Source organism: Eublepharis macularius, chromosome 16 (genome assembly GCF_028583425.1).
Source record: "Eublepharis macularius isolate TG4126 chromosome 16, MPM_Emac_v1.0, whole genome shotgun sequence".
NCBI lineage: Eukaryota > Metazoa > Chordata > Lepidosauria > Squamata > Eublepharidae > Eublepharis > Eublepharis macularius.
In genome coordinates this window covers 35,046,071-35,066,502 of record NC_072805.1, presented here as the reverse complement: position 1 = coordinate 35,066,502, position 20,432 = coordinate 35,046,071, and the positions used below count along the sequence as shown (strand labels likewise).

Sequence of the window (20,432 nt, the reverse complement as noted above, 5' to 3'; positions counted from 1 at the left end):
CCCAAGCCCAGTGGGCCTTCATCCTCGGACCCTACTTGACGGGGGAAGCCCAAGCGGCCCTGCGAGCTCTGCCCAAGGAAGAGGGCGCCGATTACCGCGCACTCAAGGCTGCCATCCTCGACCGTTATGAAGTGACCCCAGACTCTTACCGCCTCAAGTTCCGCGCTATCACCTATCGGAAGATCGACCGGCCGCGGACCTTGGTCAACGCCCTCCGCGACGCTGCTCATCGCTGGCTGCGGCCCGCGACGGAGGGTGAGAAGGGGATTGTAGATCAGGTAGTTCTGGAGCAACTACTGAACATCCTCCCGCCGAAGGCCCGACAGTGGGTGGCCTGCAGCCGGCCGGCGACCCTGAAGGAGGCCACCGCGCTACTCGAGAACTTCACGGCAGCAGCCGATCCCCAGGACCCCCCCGCGAAGTGGGCAGCGGAGGTCGCCCCCAGGGTCCGAGCTTTCGGGGCCCCGAAGCCCCCCGTACAGGAAGGGCCCGACCGGGCAACCGAGAAGGCTCCAGCGGTCCCAGCAGGCCAACGCCGTCGGCGCCACCACGCGAGGGCACGTGGGGTCGCCCTCCACCAGGCCCCAACCGAGACGGGGCGCCAAAGACCGCCCGGGAAAACGACGACCGGGGTCCCTGCTTCAGGTGCGGCCAGCGCGGCCACTACATACGTGACTGCCCGCTGATGGAGTGCGACGCGGGCTGGGAAGAGGCCTTCCCGGCTACAACTCCGCCTCCCCGCCCCCCGCCGCTCCTGATTCTGGTGGAGGTGTCGGGACGGCGGCTGTCGGCGTTCCTGGACAGCGGCAGCTCGGTGTCCATGATCCGCACCCGGCTGCTCCCGGCCGGGCTACCGGTCGTCCGGACCGCCACGGTAGCCTGCTTCCACGGCCACTCCGAGACATACCCAGTGGTCCGCGTCCCCTTATCATGCCAGGGGCGGACCTGGGAGGTAGAGTTGGCCAGGGTCACCAACCTCCCCTACCCCGTACTCCTAGGCCGAGACGTCCCCGAATTCCACCAACACCTACAAGCCGCCCGGGGCCCCGAGGAGGCCCTCCCGGTGGAGAGACAGGACAACCATCCGGGGCCCGCCCCGCACCCAGGGGCCAACTTCCCTGACTGGCCTGCCGACCCAACGTTCGTCGCCAGCCAGACCGCCGACCCAACTCTCGAGAAGCTCCGAGACACAGTGGCGGTGAGTGAAGGGATCGTACGGGACCCTCGGCGGGCGGGGAGACTGCCGCGGATAGTCCAAGAAGGGGGCGTGTGGTACCGACTCACGACGGAACGGGGTAGAGAAGTCCGCCAGCTCTTAGTGCCCCGGGAGTATCGCGAGATCGTCCTGCGGCACGCCCATGATCATAACTGGGCCGGACATCAAGGACCTCACAACACGCTGGCCCGGGTGCTGACACGGTTCTTCTGGCCGGGGGTAGACCAGGCTGTCAAGAGCCACTGCCGGACCTGCGAGACGTGCCAACGGACTTCGGGGAGGCACCCGCCGCGGGCCCCCCTGGCCCCGTTGCCCGTGATCCACAACCCCTTCGAGAGGGTAGCTATGGACTTTGTGGCACCCTTGCCCCGGACCTCTCGGGGCCACCGCTTCATCCTCGTCCTCATGGACTACGCTACCCGATACCCCGAGGCTATACCCATGCGAACTATGCAGGCCCCGGGGGTGACCCGAGCCCTTATTCGGTTTTTCGCCCAAGTGGGGTTGCCCCGTGAGATCGTCACGGATTGCGGGACACCCTTCACGGCCTCAATCACCCGCCAACTATGCCGCACCCTGGGGATACGTCAAATCTTCACGTCGATCTACCATCCCCAGACAGACGGCTTAGTGGAGCGGTTTAACCAGACCCTGAAGCAGATGCTCCGGAGGCTCGCCCACGACCGACCCGCACAATGGGACCTGTTCCTCGATCCTCTCCTCTTTGCCGTGCGAGAGTCGCCCCAGGCGTCGACGGGGTTCGCTCCGTTTGAGCTAGTGTATGGACGCAACCCACGCGGGATCCTGGAGGTAATGGAGGGGCAGTGGGCCACGGCCCCGGCCCAACCGGGCCAGCCGGCCCCCGAATACGTCCGGGGACTCAGAGAGCGCCTGGAGACCGTTCGCTCCTTGGCTCGGCAGAACCTGGAGAAGGCCCAGGCCACGCAGAAGGCCCGCTATGATCGAGGAACCCGGGCCAGGACCTTCCTAGAGGGCGACCGGGTTCTAGTAAGCCGCCGGGTCTTTGGACCGTCCAAGCAGGGGGACCCCTGGCAGGGCCCCTTCCGAATCAATCGAGTGTTAGGATCCCATTCCTACGAAGTACAGTGTGGGCCATCCCCGCGGCAGGCCAAACGCCTGCACGTAAACGATCTAAAAGAGTGGTGCGAACGACCGGCGGGGGAATGCCAGCTGGCCGATGACCCGTTGGAACCAACAGACGGGGAGCTCCCCTGGACGACGCGCCAGCCAGAAGCCACTTCCCCAGGGATGGACGCTGCCCTAAGCCCCCAGCAAGGAGAGCAACTCCAAGCGCTCCTGGACGAAGTACCAGGCTGCTTCTCGACCCGGCCCGGACGCACCAATCTGGCAGAGCACGCCATCCCCACGGCCCCGGGGCAGGTCGCCCGAGCGACGTGGAGACCCTTGCCCCGGAAACAATGGGACGCCGTAGCCCGCGAGGTAGACGAGATGCTCCGCCTAGGGGTGATCCGTCCATCAACCAGTGAGTGGAGGAGCCCCATCGTCCTCGTGCCAAAGCCGGACGGGTCAGTGAGGTTCTGCGTCGACTATCGGGAGGTTAACAAGGTAGCGAAGTTCGACGCATACCCGATGCCCCGGGCCGACGTCTTGATTGACCAGTTAGGCACAGCCCGCTACCTCTCGGCTCTGGACCTGACAAAGGGGTACTGGCAGGTCCCCATGGCGCCGGGGGACCAGGAAAAGACCGCGTTCGCCACTCCCCAGGGCCTCTTCGAGTTTCAGGTGATGCCCTTCGGGCTGCACGGGGCGGCGGCCACCTTCCAGCGCTTGGTGGACCGGGCACTAACCCACTGTCAAGGATTTGCCACCGCTTACATCGATGACATCCTGATATACAGCCCGGATTGGACGTCTCACCTTCGCCACCTCCGGCTCGTGCTCCAGGCTCTCCGCAACGCAGGCCTCAAAGCCAATCCCACGAAAAGTCGTCTCGGCTTCCAGGAGCTCAAGTACCTGGGATTCCTGGTAGGACGCGGGCAGTTGCGTCCCCTACCAGACAAAGTGGCCTCCCTCGAGGCTTGCCCCCGACCGGGGACAAAGAAACAGCTACGCGGGTTCCTGGGGCTCGTCGGCTACTATAGCAAGTTCATTCCCCAGTACGCCAGCCGAGCCAGCCCCCTAACCGATTACTTGAGGAAGGACCAGCCGAACCGGGTCCGATGGACACCCCAGGGCCAACATGCCTTCGAGGACCTGAAGGCCGCCCTGTCCGCAAGCCCCGTACTCCGCAACCCCGACTTCGACAAGCCCTTCATACTACAAACAGATGCATCGGATGCAGGACTCGGGGCTGTCCTGTCGCAGGAGCACGAAGGTCAAGAACACCCCGTCCTCTTCATTAGCCGGAAGCTGCAGCCCGCCGAGCAGAAATACGCCGTTGTCGAGAAGGAGGCACTGGCAGTTAAATGGGCCGTCGGGGCCCTCCAATACTATCTTGTCAACAACCCCTTCACCCTCGTGACGGACCACGCCCCCCTTCTCTGGATGTCCCGGCTAAAGGACCATAATGCTAGAGTCTTACGGTGGTATCTGTCCCTTCTTCCCTTCAGCTTTACGATCCGCCACCGCCCGGGGAAGTTGCACGCCAATGCCGACTTCCTCTCCCGGATGTTCGCCGAAGACGGAAGGCTCGGCACGACGCTCAGGGGGGGGGTGTGTCCGAGGGGCGGCGGTGCCACGCCCTCGGACTCCGCGACCCCCACCCCCTCCCTCGCCCCCGCCCGCGACGAGGCCTACCTGCGGCCCCTGGAGACGGCCGGGAGATACGCCGGGAGGAACACCGGCGCGGCCACGGAAACGCCGCCCAGACGAGGAGGCCCCTTCAACCCCCCGGCGGAGCTGACGGCCGTGGCCGCCGACCCGCCGAGGCCAGGAGCCCGGCGCCGAGCAGCAAGCGGCCGCGGAGGGGGAAGGCCGTCCTCTCGGCCGCAGCCGCAACCACGGCAACCAGGGCCCGCGCCGGCGGGACGCCGCGGCCATGGGCGAGGCCGAGAGCGGCCGCCCAGGAAGCCGGGCCGCGGCGGGACGCCCGCGCCGGCGCAGAGCCCCGAGGGGAACCACAACCCCCAGCAGGCCAAGGGAGGGGGCGGGCACAGCCAGCGGAGGGACAGCCCGGGCAGCCATTCAGCAAGGCCAGCTAGAGGGGGAGGAGGAGACAGGGGGCAGGGCAGAGGGAAGGAAGGGAGGGAACAGGGACAAGACAACCAATGGGGCCAGGGCGGATGGGGCAGCAGGATGTGGCCACGCCTGGCCCAGGTGGTGGGGATGGCACTGGGGGCGGGCACTGGAAGGGAAGGGTGGGGTTGGCCATAAGGGGCGGGGGTATTTAGGGAGGTGAGCCCCAAGGCCGAGGAGGAGAGAGTCGCATGTGACTGGGCCAGTTCATCCTGACATTGAAGGGTGACTGGCCGGGTGGAGCTAATTGCTGGCTGGCAACGCCAGACCAGACGGTGGCCGCCCATCTGAGGCCTTAAGGGGGACTCGCCCAAGGGCCAAGTCGGCCCTCACCCAGGGAAACCTCCCCCCCACCTACTGACAGGGACCCAGCACGGACCCGCCGGGGGCGTCCCGCGCCGACCCGCCGCCCCCCCGCCGCAAGGGGGCGCCCACACACCTGACAGTTACACTGTGAAAAAGCCCATAGGTGCCCATGTAATGGGAAAAGTTGACCACTCCTCATGAATAGTTCCTCCTGAATAGCCTGGAGGAGCACAGGATGCTGACTAAAGCCGCGAGTGATTTGCTTGTGCCCTGGAGGCAGCCAAGCCCCCTCCCTGGCACCCAATCATGCCCCCCACATAAACTCCAGCTGGGGAACCCATGAACTCAGCAAGCAGGGGGTGTGGCATGGGGCTCTCTCTGTGGTGAGGAGAGCACAGAGTGGGCACTTCGCAAAATTGGGTGAGCCCTTTGCACTTCCACCCCGGGGGAAGAGCTAAGTCCAGAATATCTAACATCTTCCATTCCAAACCCCGAACAAGTACCCCATCTCCAAAGTCTTGGTTCGAAGGGGTGAGGATGCATGGACAGGTAAGGAGGAGCGGGGGAGCCAGCTGCCCCTGCTCGCTTGTCCACATCTACCTCCTCCTCATTGCACAAGGGTGGGAGCTGCCTCCAAACTGGATGGGAAGCGTCAATCGGATGCCACCTTCCTCTGCCTCACAGGGGTCTCTTGCCTGCCCACAGGGCATGGACCCTCATGAGGTGCAGCAGACTTGGCCTTGTCATCGCTACACCTGTCTCTGTTTTCCTTCAGGCAGGTGGCAATTCAACAGGGAGACATGGGAGCATGTCCATCACTGTCCTCTGTAATCAGACTGCATCTCCAGCCTGGCTCCAGGAGCATTCTCCCTCAGGCAGCCATTCAACCTGCGAGTCTGTTTTGCTTGCTCACTCGCAAACAGCACAAGGGACGGTTCAACCTGCCTCCGAAAGGCTCCTGGAAGCCATGTGCACAAGAACAGTCGCCACACGGGACGAAGGTTAGTTGGCAACCTGTGTCCAGACATCCCCTTCACATTTGGTAGTTTAATAAGCTCTGAAGTGCACAACTCTCTCCCTGTCTGTTTGCTTGTGTGGGGATTATAGCAGCTTCACAGCCCTCCTTGCCCCAACTCATCCCCCACATCTGTCACTTCCCTGTAGGCTGCCCCTTCCCACATCCCAGAGGATGGCATCTGTTTCGGAGCTGGTAATGATGGGGTAGCTCCTGAAGGTGTGCCAGCTACCGTTGGACCTCGGTTTTGTTCTGCTGCACAACAGAGCCGTGGTCCAGTGGCATCTTGAAGGCTGTGGCCACACTTAGCTTCCCACCTGCCCTTCTTCCCCCTCGCTGCAGGGAGCAGGGTGGAACTTGGAGGGTTGTCCAAAAGTGGCTGCCCTAAGGGGATCACACTCTCCCCACAGTACTGCTAGCACCAGGCAGATGGTTAACACGTGGGGGGATCTGTTAACACGGGGGTGTCGTCGCCATGTATAAGGCAGAGGGGGACTTGTGGAGCCACATACCAGCCAAAATGATGAATCTCTGGGGTGGCCCATCCTGCTTCCCCTTTTGCCTTTTAGAAAGTCAGACCTGGGGCTTTAGCTTTCCTCTCCTCCATGCCCAAGTGAGATTTGAATCAGGAGCCCTAGCCATGCCATCCCAGCATCTTTCCACTGAGCCATGTGATCTGTGTGACATTCTCTGCGTCCCTGCTGGCATGTCTCTTGGGAACCTGTCCTCCGGGCTCGGAGTCTTGGGGCTGGTCCTGGGCATCAGGGGCTGTGGGTGTGAGCCTGGTCTGGTCGTTCTGATCCCTTTGCCCTTCTTTTTTCACTTTTCTAAGGGAAGCAGGTGTGTGGCTCAGGGAGGGTGCTTGCAAGTGGATGGTACATTTGCTGCCAGTTTAGCCGTCACTCCCATGGGGTGGGCATCCAATCTGATGCTGGGGTGTGTCCCTTCAGGGCTGGGTAGGGGACCTCTCAAGCCATGTGCCTCTGTCGGGGCACTGCAGCTTATAGGGCTTTCCACACTGTCTGCTAGATCTGGGGGGCGGGAAAAGGCACTGAGAGGCAGCGGCTGTGCTCGCCCCTGGAGACTGGCTCCTCCTGTAGCTGTCACTCACAGAGCTGTCAACAACAGCTCTCATGTGATCGTTTGATGTTGTCAGCTTTCCTATGGAAACAAGGGAGCTTGCTCTGCTGCCTGTGCCTGGCCGGGCTCACCTGTTGCGGTTTCACCCTGTCAAAAGTCCTTTGGGAGTGAACTAACACTGTCAAAGTTACACAAGTTCCTTACACCTCCGCCACAGCATTCCTTAGGATTGCTCTGTTTGTACTGTTAATGTTTTCAGCTGTAAGGCAAGACAATTTTTTTTTGTTTCAATATGTTTTGATTGAAATAAACGTATAAAGCAAAGTGTTATTTTTCAGGCTCACAAAGAGGTTAACCAGAATCTACATACTTTTCTTAACAGCATGCATTTCCATAATCTTCTCAGCAGCCCTATAAATGAAGCAGGGTCACTTCTATTCCCATTTTACAGACAGGAAACAGACAAAACCCATCCCCAGTAACAGCATCCATGCACTCACATCTGAAACCAGTTCTAACCTGGACGTACTATCCAATGGGTCACAATAGCTCACAGTGTTCAGGTTAATTTAATTTAGTCTTAAATGAATTTCATTAATTTGACGGAGATATAATAGTTCATTACAGTAGATTATAGTGATATCCTGAGGTATAACTGAAATTAGATCAGCAGTCGTGAGTCAAATTAATCCCTAGTACCATTACATTGAACTAAATGTGGAGATGGGGGGGGGAACTACAAACGGGTATTTTTCATGAAGAGGGGTAAAGCGATTGTTAATGTGATTATGGGGAGGGAGCTCATCTCTAGATGGAACAAATACTTGTTTTCCTCTCCAAAACTGAAGATGCCTAATAGTAGAATCAAATAGTTTTTTTTAAACTTTCCCCACTATGATTAAGAGACTGAGAGCATGTTTTAAACTCATTTCCTTCCCCCCCTCCATCTCTCTTACATGGGAGTTCTCATCTTTATTTTACAGCTGCATCACTGTTTGCACTAACAATGTTATATATGCCATAAAGTGTCAGCAACGGCTTTCAACTCTCTATACTGGACAAACAGGTCAGTCCCTTCACAAAAGAATGAATGGACATAAGTCTGATATTAAAAAATGGAATGCTTCACGAATTTGCGTGTCATCCTTGCGCATATTAAAAAATGACAATATCCAGAAACCAGTGGGAGAACATTTCAATCTGCTAGGACATTCCATCTCTGACCTAAGAGTAGCAGTTCTCAAGCAGAGAAACGTCAAAGGAAAATTACAATGCAAGATTGCTGAAATTGAGTTTATTTGCAAATCTGGAACAATGGATCCCCCAGGGCTGAATCAGGACATTGGATTTGTCACACATTACAGATGCTAATTGCCTGCACTTTGCACATAGGATTCATCAAGCTAACTACAACTAGCTTCCTGACACGCTAATTTACAATACCCCTCCTACCTTCTGTCTGGATTATAAGGACATCTTCCTTTCTCCACTCCTCGAATCTGATGAAGGGAGCTCTGACTCTTGAAAACTCATACCTAGGAAATCTAGTTGGTCTTTAAGGTGCTACTGGACCCAAATCTTACTCTTCTACATGGCTACCCACCTGAAACTAACTGCAGTTATTTTCAAACTAGAGTTTGCAACAAGGGTAGAAGCTGCTGGTCAACGCTAGCCACAATTGGTGTTAACACTGGTGCATACGTAACTCTGCAGCATGGTTAGTTCCTAAAATGAAAGGGAAACTCACGTATAATAAGAGAGAGCGACTAGTGAATTGATATCATTTTGAAGCCTGCAACATGCCATTCAAGGCAGACTCTACCCTTCTGTCTTGGAATTTAATTCAAACCATCCTCTGAAAAACTTTACACATACTGCATTTGGAGTGCATTTCCATCTCAAACCAAACTTCCTGTTTATCTAGGGAGGAAATGTCCTTCTAAGTTTTGTTTGTGGTTGTCATGAACGGCTGCATCTCTCCAGGGCACTTATAAACGATTTCCTGGATCACTGTTTTCTTAATAGGGTAGGAAAAAATAGGGTATTTTTAGCACCCTAGGGAGTAAAAAAAAAAATGGGAAAAAAACCCTAATGTTTGGTTGTTGTGGATTTTCCGGGCTGTATAGCCGTGGTCTTGGCATTGTAGTTCCTGACGTTTCGCCAGCAGCTATGGCTAGCATCTTCAGAGGTGTAGCACCAAAAGACAGAGATCTCTCAGTGTCACAGAGAGATCTCTGTCTTTTGGTGCTACACCACTGAAGATGCCAGCCACAGCTGCTGGCGAAACGTCAGGAACTACAACGCCAAGACCACGGCTATATAGCCCGGAAAATCCACAACAACCATCGTTCTCCAGCCATGAAAGCCTTCGACAATACAACCCTAATGTTTATTTTCTACCTAGAGTTTTTTTCCTTTTCACAGAAAGTAAACTGTAAGTGGAAAGTGGCTGCGCTTTGGGGACATCCTTTACTTTGGAACAGGTGACAATGTCTTAAGAATAAAAGACTCTAGGGCAACTTTCCTCTAAATTCTACCCAAAAGAGTACAACTGAGTACAAAATAACTCCACAGGAACGCATGCCAACATATCCTTCTACAAAAGACTAATTTTAATTGATCCCACATATAAAAAAACCCCTAGATAGCAATGTAAAATTCGCATTGGTTTTACAAGATCTGTAAACAAGGGCTAGTATGAATCTGCTCATATCGGTTGAAGCTTCAAGAGTACAAAACATGGTCAACAGTCCTCAGTCTGCTCCACTTACCTGCAGCAAGAGCAATGGCTACAGCGTGCCGATTTGCAGCGCACAGAATCTGAATGCCCAGCGGGAGAGAAGGATGTGTCTGTTTCACGGTGGCACAAACTACTGCCATGGCTGCGGTAATTTCTGCACCAATGCAGACAGTGTATGGACGGTCATGCATATTTTCAACAATCAAGCCATCCTGTGGGAAGTCATATACAGAAAACCTATTAAAATTAGCTGTTCAAAAACAAATAGGGAGCTTTGCATACAGAGGATTGATTTGTAGATAAAGCACTAAAAATTTGCATTGTAATAATGTCGCTAAGCACCGAACCTGAACTTTTACACAGTTATCCAGAGACTTCTCAGATTTCATTACTCAAAAACAACAGTCCGCTTGGTCATAAGTATGCTTGATTAAAGACTGGGTTGCTTCACTTGCCTGTGTTTCTAGTCTTCAGAAATAAAATCTCTCTGCAAGATAACTCACTGAGGGATTTATCGGAGAAATGGGGAAGAAGGATAAAGAAACATTTCCCTTTCTCCTGCACTGTTTCCTTCACCTATAGACTTTCTTTTTAAAAGAAGTATTCCACTGTTACTTAACTATAAATAAACTTTATCTTCAATGTCTCTGACTGGGACAAGTTATAAAAAATACAGCAAGTGATATATGAACTTTGTAATTCCACTGTATTTGTGCTGCAAAACTGTTTCAGCACAATGTATAGACTTTATCCACACTCATTCTGGCTTTAATTCATCATCTCTAGGCTAGTACCAACTGTAATGGTTTAATTTCAGCAGCCTGGTTGGTTGATAAACCTTTCCTATGACTTGAACCTACTGCAACTGCAGCCTGTTGCAACTGGCATGCTTCAGGTTATAAGGAGTATCAATCACAATGCCGCAACACCACCACAATCCAAACATGCTGGCAAGTTCTATGCATGCATGGAATGGACTTTTAATGTGTTTGGGGCTAAGACTAATACTGGTATTAAACACGCATAAACACAGCCAAAACTACTTTTTCCTCACCAACAAAAGTTATTAGCTAGAGTATGTCAGTATAAATGCCTGTTTGTAAAAAAACAAAAAAACCCTTCTGATCAGCAGTGTGACTTTTGTAAAGCAATCATAAAATATTAAGCTTGAGTTCAATTAAACTAATTTTGAACAAATCTAAAGAGCAAGGAAACATTAATTTGTAACCTTCATTTTCAAGTACATGCCAGCTAGTCAAACCTTAATTATCCCAATGGAATATGGAGCAACAGTTTTCAGTCTCAAAGAAATTAATGCAGAGCAAGACAGGTTTATTTGGATTGGCTGAAATTTTCTTTCCCATCCTGCACTGCACCAACAAAAAGGCTGATAAATCAGGATAAAAAATATGTCTATAGCAGGGGTCCCCAATGTGGTGCCCGTGGGCACCATTGCACACACTGATACATTTCCTGATGCCCACCAAGTGTTTTCAGAAAGTGTGTGAGGACAGATAAGGCCAAACATGATTTCTGATTGGCCATTCGAGATTTGATTAGCCGTGTAGTTTTTTTTTTTTTTTGTAAAAAACACTGCTTTGGCAAAAAGCTTTTTCCACAGCACAAGGATCTTCACTGTGTGAGTGAAGGTAAGCTGTAGCAGCCATTCTGGGGCTGCTCTCACCCTACTGTGTCAGTGATATAAATCTGCCTGCAGGCTCCAAAAGGTTGACGACCCTTGGTTTATAGAATATTTGTGGGCACTCTTGGACCCAGAAGTACTGTTCTGTTTTCAGAGCACCAAGTACATTTTCTAACTTTCGCTAATTCACTAGTTGCAAGTGAGATTTGCCCAGTTACTAAAGTCTCGGTGACTTGGAGGCTGGACTATGGTGATGCTTCTCTTGTGTTTTAATATGGTGATTTTTAGTTATAAGCCACCTTGAGACGGAATCTGAAGAGGTGGCATAGCAATATTCTAAATAAATAAAACTGAGTGGAAGCTTGAACTGGTATAATGTGCTGCCATCAATCTTTTGACGATGATGTGTCATAGTACACTTCTAAACCAGATGCACTGGTTCCTGGTTTGCTTCCAGGCCCAGTTCAACCTGCTTTGACCATTAAAGCTTTACATGGCTTGGGACCTCTCTTCTCCTATATGGCTTTAAGTTCAGCTGGTCTCTCTTTTAGGAGCCGTTCTTCTAAGTGGTTTCCAGTGACATTGGGGCCTTTTCAGTTCTTACTCCTGGAACTATGAAAGGATCTCCCTGCTTGACCATTTCTCCAAATTTTGTTTTGCAGCATTTGAAAAGTGTTTTACTGTTTTGCTCTTTAAAAAACATGAGATATAGTTGAATTATCTGGTGAACCATCTTGAGGACTTTTTTTTGCTGAATACTAGAAATGGATAAACTAGCAGTAGTTATTTATAATCATTAGCTCAAATTTATGATCATTAACTCAGTTGTCTTTGTCCCCAAACTGTGAGGAAGCTCATCATATTTTTAAAGACTAAAATAAAAAAGAGAAAGCAACTTGTTCAAAGCTACATAGCAAGCTTACAGCTAAGCAGAAACAAGATCTTCAGTCTACAGATCCAAACTGAATAGTGTCTGCCAGGCCATTTTACTTCTCCTCATCTATACTCTCTCATACTGCTTCTTACTAGTTTTAAGCAGACTGTTAAAATACAAAAACTAGACCGTATTTAAATGGCAGCAAAAATCAATCACAAGGGCGTAAAATTTCACAACTGAAAGGGTGATGATGGGTATCATATACTGGTACCGAACCCAAGGTACCAGGAACATTCAGATTTGGATTCATGATTGCTTAATGGAGAGTCTGTGCCTTTTATTGACTTCCATAAGTCAGCCCTGCGTCCTGAATGATTCAGAGTACAGGCTCAGTTCCTACCGATGGAAGCCCAAATAGCGAACCATCACTATTTTCAAAATGTCTTTAAATTCTTCTGGAAGCACTTAGGTGAAAATATAAAAATGCTTCTTATCCATTAAAAAATTGAAAATGAAAGCCTCTGACATTATCCTTTTGAGTACAGCCAATTGTGTATACTATTTATAGACCCATTAGAAAATCAATAGGATTTTATGTTTCTTTTTGCTGCAGCACTTTCTTCCATCCGTAGAAAAATCCTACGCCACATGAGCCTAATCAAAAAATGAATGCGTTTGCTCACAAAAGTCCCTTTGCTCAAATATTTAACTGTATGTTGTTTTCAACACATTAGAATAGATTCCCATCTCACTCCACTCTAACTCAACATAGGATTGTCCAACAAAACTCTGATTATTGCAACCTCCGTCTAGTCTGGAAATATCTGACTCTAACAAATAGAGAGGGGGATTCTTCAGCTGGAGGAAAATGACCCAAGAGGAGCCTATATATTTATGGAGGGGTGGGTAAAATTTCCCAGTTGGTCTTACGTTGAGAGTAATCCCACTTTCCTGGTAGTAAGCCCAATGTATACATGTGGTGAGATTCTAGGACTGTACTTACTAATGCTTAGTGCATAATTTAAAAGTAATGATTCTATATTCCATATTTATATGCCACTATATTCAGGAGAAGCAAACCTCTGAATACCAGTGCTAGGAGGCAAATCAGTGGAAGACATTGGCCTTAGGAATGCCAACTCCAGGGGAGGTGTCCCTACCCGACCTTTATGTCTTGGTTGTTAGCTCTCCAGGGAAACTGGTGCATGTGAAACAGAATACTGGATTAGAGTGGTCTTATACAGCTAGGCTCTTCTTATGCTCTTATAACTTTTAGTATGACAACTACCATCTATTCCCTCTGCTTTCATCCTTTTAAAGAATCTGCATTTGGTGTCAGAGAGTCATTGGCTCAACTACAGTTTTTAGTATTTTCAATTGCAGGCTGCTATTCCATATTCTATTCTTCCAGGAAAGCCAAAAGTGCTAGTGGATATCTCTCTACCCATCACCACTCTATTCGCTTGCCAAAGGGGTCATAGAAGAGGCCAACACCCCATTTTCTTTAACTTTTCAGCTTGATGCAAAGTTCTGGAGAACCCAAAAAGGTTGTATACTGTTTTATGGTACTCAGGCTGGTCCTTAGAAAATGTTACTGTCGAGTTGTTTGACTGAGAGTGTGCAACTGGTCCAAGACTGCCCAGCGAGCTTCCATTCCAGAGTGGAGATTTGAACCGGCGTCTCCCAGATCCTCGTCTTACACTCTTAACTTCAACATCTTAGCTAGTAACCATCACCATATATTTTCATAGTGCAGTCTCGAAGTTAAATTGTGTATTATGTGAAAGGTATCTTCTTTTTGATAGTCTGGGACCTACTGTCAACCTACATTCAGTGATTCAGGATTCCAGTTGAGAGAGAAAGAAAAGTTTCCCTCTTTCCACATCAACCATAATTTTAAATGGAAAAAAATAGGAGACAATGAGGGCATTTAGGGTACCAGGGACCACCACGATTGGGGAAAGCAGGCCCCCCTGGGTGAAACCAATGTTTTGCTGCAAATATTTTACGCAAAGGGTAAATATGGAAGAAAAAGTTCATTCACTGTATAAAAGCAACCATGTCACTATATTTCTCCTCGATAAAAATGAAAGCAGAACACTGCAAAATTGAAAGGGTTCTAAACTCACCGAATCTGTCGCTGCATATAATCTTGTCATGGCAATTTGATTGTGTTTGGCAAAACAAGCATATAGCAGCTACAGTTTTTCAGCACAGATGGCATCATGTCTGAGCATTCACTTGTTTTCATTAATATGCTCCAACATTATAAATCTTCCATATTTATTATGTTTCCTTTTTTTAAAAAAAATCACTAATGCATCAGACAAGCCACCTTCTAAAAAAAACCTGAGGATTTGCTTTCATCAGTCATGTCTGCATAGCACTTTTGAAATGGGAAGATGTACTTGTAATCCTTTCTATGCTACTTCACGGTTTCAGCAAAAAATTTAAAGGGGCTAGAAAAGAATTACACCCACAAAAAGGCAGCTGTTCATAGACAAGTCCCATTACCATAGCCCCCCGCCCCACCCCCGGCCCCATAGTATGGGGAAATACACCAATGCTACACAGTGTGTCAACTGTCCAAAAGGACACTATAGAGACATGAGGAGAGTGATTTTTTCCTCATACTGGCCAGAACACTGTAAAGATTTTCCCACAATGGTATAAAAGTTCTAGCTCAATATCAGATGCCTTTTAGACCCTATGGTCTTTAGGTTTCACTTAAAAAATTCTAACCCTCATGGTTATTGAAAAAGTATTAGAAATTACATGGGTGTTTTCTTTTGAATGCCAGTTTTGTATATGGTCCCAGCAGTTGATAAGCAGAACTTCTGCAACATGTGGTCTCCTTTTTATGGTCCTTTGTCCTGTGCCCTTCCTACCCACATCTCTGCCATCTCCAGGCAACAGGGCACACAAAGCAGTATTTACAGTGAGATCCTAAGCAGAGTTACTCCAGTCTAAAATGAATGGGCTTGGACGGGAGTAACTCTGCTTAGGATTTCACTGTTAGAATAATAATAGGCAAAGCATGCGGGCTCTTTTCACCTGCTCCTAAGTTTTGCCTTTCCAGCTTTCATGTCCTTCTGCAGCACTGCAAGATCACACAAACCAGGGCATTGTTCTAATGTAGTTTAGTTGCTGCAGGCAGATATACCACAGCAAATGCTCTAGGGTCAGGGTTTCACTCCATAAAAAGCCTTCTCTCTGAAACGAAGTCTTTTGCAACCCGTAGTTCTGGGATCACATCTTACCACTACTTTTTTCAATGTTACCAGTAGTTGAAAATGCACAACACTGGGAGCAAGACTTTATGAAAAATATACAAGAAAAAAAAAACCCCAAGCAAACCAAGTTACCAACACAAGATGCTAATTCTGTAAAACGCTGACAGAGGCTGAGTGAGTGCAAACTCATGGCACGGGTGTTTCTGTTGTTGAAGGGGAGTCTAGCACCAAGCCGTGTCTGGGTGGGAAAATTCCTGGGAACCGTTATGTCCTCCTTAATTTCCGGAAGGAAGAGCAAGGCAAAACAACAACAAAATTGAACGGCAGTAGCCACATGTATTTGCAGAACTAAATACCTAAATATGCATCATCCTTTCTTTATCTGTACTTCATGGTCACATGCAAATTCATCCTGTTTCCAGCTCAGAGTTTATTCTTGATTTTTCCCACCTTTCCTTTTCATTACAGGCCATCTCTCTCTCAAGAACCTTTCTGGGTTCAACAGCTCTTATCTTTATCCTTCCCCCCTCAGATGAACTTTGTCTTTTGCCAGCTTTAAATTTAGACCTTTGATTCAACATGACTCCAGCTGTAAAGCAGTGTGAATTTACGAACCTGTGCAGAATACCTAATGACAAAAATAATCTGCTCCAATAAAAACCAGCCAGAAAATAATACCAGAAGCAAAACTGCTGGTCCATTTAAGTCCTACTGGAAGGCTAGTTACTAGGGTATCACATTGCTGCCATGCCAGCAATTTATATTTTCCACTGCGGGCAGGCTGGAGAGGAAAATGTGTGGCAACGCAGGGATATGGGGTGCAATGGAATGTGTAAAATGTGCCCTGACCTTTTAAAAGGACATGCACCTTGTTAAAACGTCTGCAGACCTATGGAAATTACTGCAATGACCGAGAACCAATGGAAATTCAAGTCGCTGGGTACCTGACTTCTATTGCCTCTGGCTGACAGTGGCCTTTCAGGTTTCACCTTCTATATACACACGGCAATAGAGCGCTTGCTGTCAAAAGACACATCATGGGAAAGCTGTCATTGGAAAACAGAAGATACAGGTCCAAGCTATACTTTGGGCATGTTGCTTTGGAATACAATAATCCCCTAGCTATCCAGATCACTGGTTCATTTTCTTTATTCTGACTAGCAGGATTGTGTTGTCTCAGGCTAAGAAAAGTATTTCCCAACATCTTCAGTCAGGGGTCCTTTCATAGAGAAAGAGCTGGAGGAACTCATTAGCATAGCTCATTAGCATATGCCACGCCCCTTGCCATCACTGGAAATGTTTCATTAACGTAACTGATTTGCATATGCCACACCCCCTGGCATCACTTATCCTAGCTGTTTTGGACCCAATCCTGGCCATTCAGGGCCAAAATTGGGCCCAAAATGGCAAAAAGGGGCTGAAAATGGCTGAAAAGGGGCCCAAAATGGTCAGGATCGGGCCGCTGCTAAGCAGGAGAGTGATCCACCACCCATCAGAGGCCCGATCCAGGCTGTTTCGGCCCCAATCCAGGATGAACCGGGCCCAAAATGGCCGAGTCAGGTGGGCGGGGCCACCTGACATGTGACCTCTTTGGGGAACTGCCGGAACTGTGTTCCGGCGCACTCCCCCTCGAAATGAGCCCTGGGCTTCAGTAATCTTTTAAATCACAGAAGCTAGAGACTGAACACAGAGTGTTATGCCTATAAATACTTATGCCGTACCAGAGCTGTCTTAGGATGTTTTTCTCCATATGTCTTCTGAACCCGCAAAGTAAAGCACTCAACTGCTCTATGAGAAAAAGAAATCTGTGAGAAAGGTAGAGTTGATCCCCTTGTAACTGAAGCATAGATCACTTGCTTGACCCATGTGAACTGTGTGTTCATATTTTAATATCTATAAGAAGTCCAGAAGGTCAGAAAGGTGAGCTAGACAATATTTAAGTATCTTCCAGCTTATAAATTCCATGTTCAAGAGTATGGAATGTCCCAGAAAGGAACCCAATACAACCTCTGATGGAAAGTTTTGTTTCCTAGATAGACGACAACATAAAAGACATTTTTAAAAAATCTGTATGAGAACATTGCTGGGAATATCCAGGTTGTTTGGGCTACTGGAAATCTGAGGCAAGCATCTTGGAACTAAATTATTTTTTTTTTAGCTCTGCTGAATATTATTTTACATTATCTCTGTAGCCTGAGAACACTCATGGATTGCAGAAATCAGCTGGAACATATAATGGCAACATCATAAGTCTCATAAAACAGAAAAAGAAAGCAGTCTATATGTAGTCCAATTACATCATACAATTTATAAACTCCCTTAATGATTCTGAGAGAAGCTGATTAGGAGTTTTCTCAGTAAGCACAGCAATTCCAGATGAAGGCTGTGACAGAATTCATGCAATACCTCCACAGGCAATGGCTTTGCACATGCCGTATTATCCATGCAAACAACATAAATTACATCAGAACACATGTAGCCTCGTGTGCTAACTAGATGCAGCCCTCAGGATCATGCCAAGCTTCCAACAAATCTTTTAGTTCTAAACTAGTTGACTGATTTCTCTTCCAGGTAATAATTCACAAAATATGGACCTATGTTCAAGCTCCTAGCATGTGATCATCATACAGAGATCTAGAATTTTCCACAAAGTTTAATCACAGTAAATATTGAAAGTAACACAAACATGAGGAGGGGGAGAGGGAGCAGAAAATTTCTTACAACTCCTGCAGCCTTGTAAATTTCAGCTTCCCGACAGGCCTCTTCGGTGATCTGAGCCACCGGCAATGTATTCCTGGGTGTTCCTGAAAAATAAAGATGTTGCTATGGACCAACAATCATATGTGTTGCAAAACCCAGCATGGTGTGGTGGTTGAGTAGGGTACTAGGATTTGGGAGCCCAAGTTTTGAATCCCAGTTCTGCCATGGAAGACCTATGGCTGGTCACTCTCTCACTTACTTCACAGGGTTGTTGCTGTGAAGATAAAATGGGAGGAGAAGAGAACAATGTTGTAAACTGCTTTGAATATAAATAAATATAATAAATCTACACAGAAGTATTTGGAGCCACCAGAGATGCTTTATAAAGGAATGGGTAAGAAGCCAGACTCCTGGTCTCATAGCCAAGCAACTACCTTTGCATGTTGCTTATCACCCCTTCTAGAAGCTCATCATAAGATAGACTTACAAATTAGCATTATATAAGCAGCAAATATAGGGGGATATGGAGAGAAGTGATAGATAAGGCCTTTATCTTAACAAATAGCAGTATGGACTACTTGCAACTTTAGTGTAACACAGAAAAACACTGAACTCAAAGCTAAATCAAAGAACTGTGTCCAGACTCCAGCTAGCTTTTTTTCACTCAACCTTGCCCAATTCCCCTCCTTACTACAGTCCCCGTAGTACCTCTATGTAGGCCATTATGATCCATAGCATAGGGTTTTTTTACCGGGGGGGGGGGATATGATGGTGGTCAAAGGGGACTATTTCTTTCTTTTTCATTAACAGAAAAGCTGATCGAAGTCAACCCAAAGCATTTCAACAGAAACTTTTATGTATTCTCTTCTATTACTTACTAGATAGTCTAATAATCTTGGAAATTGAACCCCAAATAAAGTCTAAATATATATTTTGGAGAGATATACATTAGTTAATATTTGGTTTATGTACATTATATCATCATAGTGATTTTATCATGGCTTATGGTTTCTGCATTATGATTATTTTTTTGCAGAATATGCTCATCATAATAATCAGTCTCTGCTCTAAAAAAAAAAGCAGTTTACCTGGCAGTGCTTTCACATGGACCATTCCAATGACAACAGACTGCAATCGCCCAAAAAGTTGCAAAAACTTCATGACCTATTGGGATGGGGGGGGGGGGGAAGAGAATAAGATTTCAAGTGAATGAGGACATGGGCATTTTTTGTTTTATTTTGAGCTTGTTTTTAAACACCATATCTATCAGTTTTTTTAATTTAAAAAAACCCTCAGAGTTCTCTTAAATGTGATCAGCTTTTTGTAGCATTTTTTTTCACCTAACAGCATCCTAACCTGGCCAGTCACCTATCCCCAAGAGTTCCACTCCCTCAGGGGACACCTGATCTGGAGAAGTGTCCTGGCCCTTTAAAAGAGGATTAATAAGCAGAAGCGGGCAGCTGAAACTTGTCAGTTCATGGAAGGAAATGACATCACCTGGTCAATAACATCCAGGTAAATGTCTGTTAAAAGGACAGGACATTTTTCTCTCCAGACCAGCTGACAACTCTAGAGAACATTATCTGATTTCTCCCCTTCATCTACATCCTCAAGGTGATCTCTCAAATCTTGTCCCATACACTCAAAATCCCCCTCAGGTGGCACCCATTCTACATCCCTTCCAAGGAACCACCTCTGCTCTTCCACTAAACTCATACATTGCTCCCCCTCAGGGTGGCCAACCGGCCTGGAGAACTCCATCCTGTCCCTTTAATACAGGTTTAATGGGCTGATGTGGGGCAGCAAAGCTTTTTCAGATCATGGAGGGAGGAAAAATTACTATCACCTAGCCAAATAGCATCCTATTAATCCTCTGTTAAAGGGGGCAGAACTTTTTTTTTAGTTGGCAGCCCCTGGGTACACTATCTGATTTTTTTTTCATCCCCACCTCCAATCTGTTATCTGAAGAAGGGAGCTTTGACTGATACCCTGGAAATCTTGGTTTCTAAGGTACCACTGGACTCAAATCCTGTTCTACTGCAGGCCGTCATAGCTATCTATCCACATGAAACTAATGCTGCCCAACATTCATTTCCATCAGAAGTACAATCCAACTTTCTGTTGCCTCAGGCTTATAGCCCCACAGTCCCTTCCCTTGGGGTACACCCCCATACTTTCCCTTTCCTCAGGAGTGCACCACCACATTCTCTTTCTTCAGGGGCACACCCCAGCATTCCTCAGGGATACATCCCCATGTTCCATTCCCATCCCTCAGAGATTCACCCTCACATCCCATTCCCTCAGGGATTCACCCCCATATTCCTTTCCATTCCCTTTGGGGCATACCCCAACATTCCCTTCCCTTTGCTCAAGCGTATACCTCCCATTCTCTTCCCTCAAAAGCATG

The 20,432-nt window shown here is 48.4% G+C and overlaps 1 protein-coding gene across 1 annotated transcript in view; it reads right to left on the bottom strand.

The window, feature by feature from the left end:
* The window catches only part of LOC129344176 (uncharacterized protein F13E9.13, mitochondrial-like), a 33,622-nt gene that overhangs the window by 11,794 nt on the left and 1,396 nt on the right, over positions 1–20,432 (bottom strand). The window contains exons 2-4 of the mRNA XM_055000702.1: positions 19,114–19,189; positions 18,047–18,129; positions 9,605–9,785 (exon numbers count right to left, since the gene is read on the bottom strand). Coding sequence (XP_054856677.1) covers positions 9,605–9,785; positions 18,047–18,129; positions 19,114–19,186 — 337 coding nt within the window. The 5' untranslated portion in view covers positions 19,187–19,189. The remainder of the gene's footprint in view (positions 1–9,604; positions 9,786–18,046; positions 18,130–19,113; positions 19,190–20,432) is intronic.